This window comes from Bufo bufo, chromosome 5, assembly GCF_905171765.1.
Source record: "Bufo bufo chromosome 5, aBufBuf1.1, whole genome shotgun sequence".
In the NCBI taxonomy this organism is placed as follows: Eukaryota; Metazoa; Chordata; class Amphibia; order Anura; family Bufonidae; genus Bufo; species Bufo bufo.
In genome coordinates, this window is record NC_053393.1 from 77,077,556 (window position 1) to 77,087,923 (window position 10,368).

A 10,368-nucleotide genomic window follows, 5' to 3' on the forward strand; every position below is an offset into this window, starting at 1 on the left:
GCGATTCAGTTACAGGATCGCGCTCGAGTCAGACGGCGCATGCGTTAGTCTGCATAGAGGCGGGGTTAGGGCAGGGGAGTTACAGCCTGGAGTGAGGGAAGGGCTACCCCCTTGATTTCTACCGTGACTTGTGGAGCTGGAGAAGAGTACTTTATAAAGCGATTTTTCCATGCATATACATGCCAGAAAAGCAGGAGAATACCGTGTGCTAACACAATGAGGATCTATAAAGGTACTTTTGATAGTTTATTAAGTGAAATCCAGGTGAAAGGTTCGCTTTAAGGCCTTGAGTGAAAAGTACTCTTTGTATTCAGTCAGGCTAACACATAAGGGTCTTGAATGGGAGAATCCCTTTCACTATTAAATGGGTTTTCTAAGTGTCCTCAGAATAGGTCATCAATATTGATAAACATCACTTTAACTGGAACTTCACACAACTTTCTTCAGTACCTCTATTAATTTAATTACAGATGCTACTACTTTCCCATGAGGTGGTTTGTGCTCCTGCTTTATTTAGCACTGTCATCAATCTTATTGGATCCGTACACTTGGAGGTTAATTTTATCAGGATTTCATGTACATTTCTGGAACTGATAAGATTTAGTTGGTCTGATAATGTAGAATGTAAAAATTACTTTTCTGGTATCAAAGTAAGGCTACTTTCACACCTGCGTTAGGTGCGGATCCGTCTGGTATCTACACAGACGGATCCGCACCTATAATGCAAACGCTTAGATCCGTTCAGAACGGATCAGTTTGCATTACCATGAACAAAAAATATATATATTTTTTTTTGTTCATGGTAATGCAAACAGATCCGTTTTGACTTTACATTGAAAGTCAATGGGGGACGGATCTGTTTGAAAATTGAGCCATATTGTGTCAACTTCAAACGGATCCGTCCCCATTGACTTATACATTGTAAGTCTGGACGGATCCGTTTGCCTCTGCACGGCCAGGCGGACACCCGAATGCTGCAAGGTGCGTTCGGGTGTCCGCCTGCTGAGCGGAGGAAAAACGGTGCCATACTGATGCATTCTGAGCGGATCCGCATCCATTCAGAATGCATTAGGGCAGTACGGATGCGTTCGGGGCCGCTTGTGAGAGCCTTCAAACAGAGCTCACAAGCGGAGCACCGAACGCTAGTGTGAAAGTAGCCTTAGTGCATGAACAAGAGTAAAAGCATGTACACAAGATTAAAGAGAACCTGTCACATGATGATACATTACTGTACCGCTCAGCTCTACATCACTCCAGTGAAGTTCATTCTCCCCCTATGCACTCGTGGCCAACACCTTGGATATGCAGTCACATTTGCTTTTTGGGAACCAGAATAAATGGCCCCAACATTCTGAGATCAGGATGGGGGCTACCAGGTACAGAGATTAAAAAGTTTTAGCAGACAGGTCCTCAAAGTAGCCATATGTTTCTATTTCTAGCTGGAATATTACCACTTAAGATAACAGAACTGATCAAGTCGATGTTAAGCGCCTGCTTCTGGCGAGAGGATATCCTACACATGGGACACTTAGGCCTCATGCACACAACCGTTCCTTTTTTTGCGTTCCGCAAATTGCGGATCCGCAAAACACGGAAGCCGCCCGTGTGCCTTCCACAATTTGCGTAACGGAACTGGCAGACCATTGTAGAAATGCGTATTCTTATCCACAAAACGGACAAGAATAGGAAGTGTTTTTTTTTTTTTTGCGGGGCTACGTAACGGAGGCGGACAGCACGCGTAGTGCTGTCCGCATCTTTTGCAGCCCCATTGAAGTGAATGGGTCCGCACCCGAGCTGCAAAAACTGCGGCTCAGATGCAGACCAAAACCACGGTAGTGTGCATGAGGCCTCACTTGAGCAATTTCATCTCCAAATAAAACGGTTAACTGTACAACAGCAATCTTCTACCGTTCACATCCATGGTAGTTTCAGAAATTTGGTCCAGCCAATTTTGCAGAAGCAGTATTAAAGGGCTGAAATGTAAAAAAAATTCCAGGCTTGCAAGCAGACAACAAATACCCAACTGCTCATATTTGCATCTTTCCCCATTATATACAAATTCAAGGGCCAATAAAGACCCTCATGGAAATATCACACAGGCCACATCAAGTATGAATATTTAGAGCCAAGAATGGATCAGAGTCAGCAAGTAGAAAGCATGTTGTCTTTGAAAAAGGTTACCTTGTGTTGCCTTGATGGAATCCAGTCCCATTACAAAACCATATAATGCACATGAATACAGCGTTAAAGGGGCTGTCTCACGTCAGCAAATGGCCTTTATCATGTAGAGAAAGTTAATACAAGACACTAATGTATTGTGATTGTCCATATTGCCTCCTTTGCTGTCTGGATTTATTGTTCACATTATACACTGCTCGTATCCAGGGGTTACAACCACCGCTGCAGCGGAGATGCGAGGCGGCCAGGACAGGAGCTGCTGTGCATGTGTACACGTCCTGGATTACAGGGTGGTTGTATCCCCTGGAAATGCAGTGTGTAATGTGCTGGAAAAATGAATCCAGCCAGCAAAGGAGGCAATATGGAGAATCACGATACATTAGTAAGTGCCTTGTATTAACTGTCTAGCTCTGTTTATCTCAAACAATAGGGAACACAAAGAGGGACATTTATCAAAACTGGTGCAAAGTAAAACTGGATTAGGTGCCTATAGCAACCAGATTTAAAAAAGGATCAAGGAGCTAAAGAATGAAAGGTGGAAGCCGATTGGTTGATTTGGGCAACTAAACCAGTTTTACTTTTCAGCAGTTTTAATAAATCTCCACCAAAATCCCTTTCCCTCAGTAAGGCCTTTTTTTACCTTTTTACATGTTAGTCAGTCAGACACGTGCAGTCCGTGTTCTCCATGTACCAATTGATTTTAATGAATTTATTCACACACTGATTTTCCACTGAACGTGGGTCAGCGGAAAAACCACAGAGATATGCACTTTATGTCGGTGATGCATCAGTGTTCTGGACCATTGGTAAGACATGCTCTGGAAACTAAGTTTAAGGTTAGCGGAGTAAGTGGCATACGAATGACAGACCATTCCTGGATGAACCACTGAGCACCTAGTCATGGATGTCAGAGATGTGTGAAAGAGGCCTAATTGGGGTTCCCAACACTGGACCAATCGGACACAACTGGTGATCTCGTCAGACCATTATAAGTGATGAAATACATGAGACTTTCCTGGGAAACCAGTCATTTATTAACAGTTTGGTGTACAAATTTACTTCTCACTGGGTTGCTGTTCAGGCATGCTTCTAATGATATCAGAGTCACCTGCAAGACAGAAATTCGAGGTGTTAAAAAAAGGCACAAGTAAGGCGTTTAATCTATAATACAACAGAAACGCACAGCAAATATTCATTACACTTTTTATCAATATCCCTGAAATATGCCACACACATACTGAAACATGTTCATTCTACAGAAGCTAAAGGGGTTTTCTCAGACTTTATAACTGATGATTGGTGGGGGTCCAACACTCAGAACCCCCGCCGATCAGCTTTTTGAGATGACCCTGTCGCTCGCAATAGCGCCACAACCTTCTTGGTCACGTGGCCTAGGAGCAGCTCAGCCCCATAGAAGTGAGTTGGGATGAGCAGCGATACCAAGCGCGGCCGCTATACAAATGTACAGCGCTGTGATTGGTGAGAAGGGAAAAGACCTCAGCACTTACAGGAGCGCTGGTGCCTTCTCAAACAGCTGATCAGAGAGGGTCCTGGGTGTCGGACCACCACCATCAGATACTGATGACCTATCCAGTCACACTACGCCCATATATCTGGTCCTATGTAGCTCACTATTCAACATAACTAAAATACAGACACCGGAAGACGAAAATCTTATAAGTGGCGGGTGAGCCAGGGTGGTTTCATGATGTTTGTCCCCAAAAAAAACAGATTTTTTTTTCCCCTACTAATGCTGGCCAACAGGAAAGTAAAAAATGCCTGAAAAAACATGTTTTTCTACATGCGTTTAAGACCAGTACCAAAACCCGCAAATATTGCCATCTCAAGCATTTATGGCCAAGATCTGAATAGGTTTGTATACAGTAGCCAAAAGGTGGCAGGGGTTATAGAAAGATGAGCGAGCTGTGCCATATAGAAGTGAATGGGAAACATCGCAGCACGGGCTGCAGGGCTTTTTCTATACGAGTGGATTCCCACATTGGTTCATACAGTCATGAAAGACCAAAGAAAGAAATAGGTCGGAAAGGAACGAAAAATATAAAGGAAGGAATTCTACTTCTTCCTGCTGGAAACACTTCTGGTCTTGGCTCAAAAAGCTGCCCCAAAAAGCTGAGTGTGAACGCACCTCTGGCCACTGCATATAATGAATGCCCGAGATAATACCCCCTTTCATGACTGCTCTGCATGGATCTCCCCGATCTCTGGGAGAAGGGGGGGTGCTCCAGTCACATACTAAAGCCTGTAATAGTCTAACATTTCTCTATAAAGCACACACACCCTGCTTTATAGAGGGAAGGAGTTATGGGCACCCCAGAAAATGTTTTATCAAATAGCTACAAAAAATAAAAAAAATTAGTCGATAAAATATATATTTTTTAACATTCAATCTTTAGGGGCTGCAGCCCCTTCCAACAGCTGACCAGTGAGAGTTCTGGGAGTCAGACTCCCACCGATCAGCCATCAATGATCTATCCTGAGGATACTTGAGTTCTGAAAAACCCCTTTAATAAGGCTGGTCATTTTGTGCCAATTAAGGCTACTTCCACATCAGCATTTTTGCAGTGTTCAGCAAAAACGCTTCTGTTCCTGATAATACAAACACCTGCATCCATTATGAACGGATCCGGTTGTATCATCTTTAACATAGCCAAGACGGATAAGTCATGAACTCTATTGAAAGTCAGTGGGGGACGGACCAGTTTACTATTGTGTCAGAGAAAACGGATCTGTCCCCATTGACTTGCATTGGGGGTCATGCTGGATCCATCTTGCTCCGCATCCCAGGACGGAAAGCAAACCACAGCATGCTGCGGTTTGCTCTCCGGTCTGAGAACGGAACAGAATGCATTTTGGAGCACTCCGTTCGGTTACGTTTTGTCCCATTGACAATGAAAGGGGACAAAACGCTTCCGTTTTGTCCCAGTATTGAGACTATATGACGGATCCCAATACCGGAATATATTAACGCTAGTGTGAAAGTAGCCTTGCACATTAAAAAATAAATCTATAAAACATCAGAAATTTGCATATGTTTACAGCAGTAGTCCATTCAAATGTCTGCCACTTCTGTGATATGGAAAAAACTTCTGCAACTGAAAACCTGTCCTATGTCTCTCAGTGGGATTGTTTCTGCAGTGAACACATATATTCTAAAAGCCCTGTTCAGATGAATGGGAAAGTAGCAGATTTTTCTGCAACAAGCCTACAGCTTCTGGACATCATTGGTCACACGACTGTGCTGGGACTGGGAAACGTGGCCCATGTGTCTGCTGCAACCCCCAGACCAACCACGGCTCCCCTGACCCAAACCTACCTCATCATAGTGATTTATCTGCAGTCAGTTCCAACCCGATCACATCATCAGGGGAGCAGAGCACAATAGACCGGTGATCAGATAGAAACGGACCAGCATAAATCACTATGATACAGTCAGTTCAGGTCAGGGAAGCCGCGGTCGGTTTGGGAGACATGGGCTGTTTGCCAGAATGAGCACTGTCGTGTGAATCAGCCCCAAGGTGGATTTCAGCTAGCTTAGTTTCGTGCGTTACTTCACTGTCAATAGTGTAGAGGTTGCCCAGTGGTAAAGTACAGAACATGGAAACAGACAGCAATATGAAGAGCAAATACCACTGCAGATAAAAAAAAAAAAAAAAACTATGCAGGAAGGGCAAAATGTTGTAAGGAAGGTGACGAGATACCAACAGGAAAGAGAACTTGATGCAAGAACGTCCAGCCCCTTGACAACTGTGCAGATGCTGCTGTGTGCACAGAGCCATAGTGTAACCAGCCTTTTAGAATCAGTACTGCTTAATAGACCAGTACCGACGACACAGACCAGTGTTCCTCTAGCGAACGTCTAGCCCGGTAGTGATCACTGACAAATCAATCCGGCGAGAATATATTCGCACACATAACTCCCCCCCTATGAATGAAGGCACTGTACTGTGCTTACCTGGATCAATGATAGCCAGTGTGCACACTCGGTAGTATTTACCGCAGGCTGTGCCAAGCTCAATGTTGTTGCCACTGTAGTGGTGGACTCCGGTCTTGGCCAACATGGCATAGTATTCAATCTCTGATTTTCTGTGGAAAATAAAAATAAACTTAGACACCAGGATGTGTTGCATTTTATTCGTGCATCTTCAGGGCTACATTTTAAAATTAGTGGCTACCTGTAACCGTTATTTTAGGCGACTTTCTCATCTGTGACATGGATTCCAGCAGAAAACAACCTACCGGAATTCCTGGGATCTGGCAGTGCCAGATGAAAACAGAATGCCCGCAGGTCCCATTAAGTATAATGGGGTCCCGCGGAGATCCGGCCACATTCTGGCAAAAATGTTGAGATTCGGCTGAACACAAACCGCTGCATACTGTGGTTTGTGTTTGGCCAATTCCCAACATTCTCTGCCGGATCTCTGTGCCTTAGTACTCGAGGGAAGACGTATCAGCATCTGTTTTCATTGTGAGGGATGGACAAGTGACCGCTGCAGCCAATCACAGGCCGCAGCAGTGACCTGCTTCCCTTGTGTCTGGACAGCAGGTCACCACTGCAGTCTGCAATTGACTTTGCTTTACTTACATAAAATGCAGCATTTTTGTGTGAGCACGGGAAACTAAACATCCGGCACCAAAAACCATGTAAGTCAATGGTATCAGAACAGTTTTCTTGGGACACAAAAAAAACAGATCCGGCATTCATTCACTTGGTTTTAGTAACAGATTCGGTATGTTAGTTTTCGATTTAATACTACCGGATCCGCTCTGAACGGATGCAGCCATTTGTATTATTCAAAAGGATGCGTTTTGCTGTGGTTTTAAGATGCCCTGCCAGACGTCAAAACCGGACGTCAAAAATGCAGATGTGAAAGTAGCCTAACTGCTGGGACTCCCAGGGGTCGGACGCACTGCGATCAAACACTTATCGACTATTCTGTGCACAGCTGATAAATTCTGTTAGTGAGAAAACCAGTCACGTGGATCTAAAGGACAAGAGAACAGTCCCTTCTCAACTCACCTCAGAGCCGGGCAGTTGTTGGCAAGAATGACAAGTTTGGCCTTGCCCTCCCGGATCCTCTTCAGAGTCTGCTTGTACCCAAGGACATACTTGCCGCTTTTCATCACAAGCTGAAGTCTTGAGTTAATAGACTCCAGGGACTTTTTCTAGAAGAGAAATATAAAACCTATTGAGCCCAAGAAGCTGCCACACACAGAACACTGGAGAGCAATGCCTGCCTCCGCTCATTGTCAACACATCCATTTCTCGGATCTAATGTAGCAGAGCTGAACCTGTCACCGAACGGTCTTTTGTGCATCAAGATAATGCAGTGAGCAACATCGCTCGTCAGCATCACGGGTAACCGCAGGATCGTGATGTGGGCGCCACCAGTAGGGCTCTTCACACACAAACTGAATTGTGTTTTTTTTAACAAAATGTATGAACGGTGTTTTTGTCAAACATTTTTCCCTATAGAGGAAATGGAAAAACTCTTGAAAAATGCCACTGTTTCAACATGTTGCAAAAAAAAAAAAAAAAAAAAAAAAAAAAGTTAAAAATTTGAAAGACACCAGGAGCAAAGATGCCCGTGTCCTGTTCCTGGAGTACTCCCCCCCCCCCCCCCCCCCCCAAAAAATAAATAAAATAAAAGTCTGAAATCACCCCTAAAGGATTAACACTATGCCGTGGCTCAATCTCTAATTTAGAGCTCCGACGCCCACATGCTGTCCGCAAAAATCTGATCCGTTTTTTTTTTTTTTTGCGGATTAGATGCCGACTAGTGTTGAGCGAACTTGTGTTTTAAAGGGAACCTGTCACCAGGATTTTGTGCTTAGAGCTGGGGACATGGGTTGCTAGATGGCCGCTAGCACATCCGCAATACCCAGTCCCCACAGCTCTCTGCGCTTTTATTGTGTTAAAAAACAGTTTTGATCAATATGCAAATGACCTGATATGAGTCCTGTATCCGGAGATGAGTCAAGCGGAAAGGAGCCCAGCACCGCCCCGCGTCCTCCGAATCTCCTCCTTACTGGCTGACGTCACAGAGCTGGAGCGCCGAAATCTCGCGATGCGCGAGCTAGCGCATGCGCAGTGTCGGCATCATGTTCATTCCCTGTACTGGCATCAGCACAGGGAACGAACTACGCATGCGCTAGCTCGCGCATCGCGAGATTTCGACGCTCCAGCTGTGACGCCAGCAAGGAGGAGATTCGGAGGACGCGGGGCGGTGCTGGGCTCCTTTCCGCTGGACTCATCTACGGATACAGGACTCACATCAGGTCATTTGCATATTGATCAAAACTGTTTAACACAATAAAAGCGCAGAGAGCTATGGGGACTGGGTATTGCGGATGTGCTAGCGGCCATCTAGCAGCCCATGTCCCCAGCTCTATGCACAAAATCCTGGTGACAGGTTCCCTTTAAGTTCGGCGTCTAGAGTTTGGGTTATCGAAGAATCGCGTTATGGATTGTAAATTCCGTTATGGTCCGTGGTGGCGGAATCCATAACGAGATTCTTCGATAACCCGAACTTTAGACGCCAAACTTAAAACAGAAGTTCGCTCAACACTAATGCTGACCCATCCGCTTCTATGGGGCCCTTTTCTTCTGTTCTACGGCTCCGCAAAAAAAAAATGAAACAAGTCCTATACTTGTCAGTGAAAATCAGGACGTGGCCAGTTTACAGATCCACAAAAATACAGAATGCAATCCGTTTTTTTTTTTGCAGACATTCTGAACTGTCCGCAAAAAGACAGATCCGCATTTTTACGGACAGCATATGGCCGTCTGAACGAGCCCTTAGGCTCAGCAAACCCAGAAGTCTAACTTTATTTCAGTCAGCATGAGGAGTGCTCCCAAACAATCCCAGCTCTGCTGCATCTGTGTTTGTTTGAAATTTAGTCAAAGCTATAAATGAAGAATCTTCTGCCCCCTCGTACACAGCGACCCCCTTACTGTAACCCAAGAACTGCGATCTTATGTCCAAAACTGCACCATGGCCATGTAAGAAAATTAGACAAACGGGCGCCCACGTCCGCCATCCAAGACAGCGTTCAGATGATCTCCAAGAGCACCACCGGTTTTCGGAAGTCCCATTGCAGCACACAGACCCCCCTCACAGCTATGGGCCAGACTTAGATGAGTGGAACGCCCACAGAGGTAGAAGGAGCGTGGCCTCTCAGCTGCTCAGGTCTGGAGATAGAAGCGGACCCCAGAGATGGGACACTGGCGGCGTATCCTAGCGATATGCCGCATTCACACTGATGAGCATATGGAATAGGCCCCCAGTAGCGGGATGTCGTGTCTTGCTGCGGTACGGGGAGAATCCATGTGCAACAAACTGGGAATTCAAGTGTTCAGATTATTCCACATGATGTGAACAGCGTCCAAGAGGGCAATGGAAATGCCTGTTTAATATGGGGCCAGCTACAGACACATCAGGTAAATCCCTATCATCATCAGTACTACTACCCCCAGCAGGCATATGACAGGCACTGCTCCTCCCATGTGGACAGCGGGCTCTGTACTGACGTGTGACGCAGAGAACGGTCCGTGAGTGACCCGTGCCGGGCTCCACTACTGCCGGGAGGCGCGGACAGGCCCGCAGCGGGTAGCCCGGAGCCGGCCGCCCCTCCACGTGAGACATGAGGCCGCACTCACCGTCTTCTTGGCGGCCACCATGATTGCTGCGCGGGGATCCCGGACCTGTACAGGAGAGGAAAACACACGGTGAGGCGACGGTCACTCTGCTCTACAGCCCCCAGCTAAAACCGGCCACCCTCGGACCCCGAAATGAGTGCAATCCCCCGATAATCCGGAGCCCCACTCACCAGAGGTCTAGCTCCAAGATGGCCGGGGACCGAGAAAGGAAGGAGCTCCCACAATGCAACGCTTTTGCTGAAGGGACCGCCCGTGTAACACTGCGAGGAAGGGCGGGGCTTGCTAGGACGCAGGGGGAATTGGAACGCAACGCTACGGGACGGAAGAAAGGACAAAAGCGTAGATCGCGAATTTTGTGGGGGACGCAATACTTTGAGCAGTGCTTGTTTATAGGATTAACTAATACATGTAAAAGTGTGTGCACCGTTCTTCAGCAGCATCTCCTAGAACTCGGCATTGCCCCATTCCTCTGTTATTCCTCCTTAAACTGTATGAATAAATTAACTTTGTGA

At 46.1% G+C, this 10,368-nt stretch overlaps 1 protein-coding gene and 1 non-coding gene across 2 annotated transcripts; both read right to left on the bottom strand.

Moving 5' to 3' along the window:
- Positions 1-3,189: 3,189 nt before the first annotated feature.
- RPL30 (ribosomal protein L30) lies at positions 3,190-10,113 on the bottom strand. Its single transcript, XM_040431258.1, has 5 exons — positions 10,027-10,113; positions 9,857-9,901; positions 7,217-7,362; positions 6,152-6,282; positions 3,190-3,286 (listed from the first exon to the last, which is right to left on the bottom strand). The coding sequence occupies exons 2-5, from the start codon at positions 9,875-9,877 to the stop codon at positions 3,234-3,236; spliced, it is 351 nt and encodes a 116-aa protein (XP_040287192.1). The 5' UTR covers positions 9,878-9,901; positions 10,027-10,113; the 3' UTR covers positions 3,190-3,233.
- LOC121002970 lies at positions 5,975-6,107 on the bottom strand. Its single transcript, XR_005779371.1, has one exon. It is a non-coding gene; the product is annotated as a small nucleolar RNA SNORA72 (small nucleolar RNA).
- Positions 10,114-10,368: the final 255 nt, after the last annotated feature.

Excerpts from the sequence above, each read along its gene's own strand:
- RPL30 (XM_040431258.1), bottom strand. The coding sequence starts at position 9,877 with ATGGTGGCCGCCAAGAAGACG. Across the intron at positions 7,363-9,856 it reads TGGTGGCCGCCAAGAAGACG|AAAAAGTCCCTGGAGTCTAT; the intron begins GTGAGTGCGGCC and ends TTTCTCTTCTAG. Across the intron at positions 3,287-6,151 it reads ACTGGCTATCATTGATCCAG|GTGACTCTGATATCATTAGA; the intron begins GTAAGCACAGTA and ends TCTGTCTTGCAG.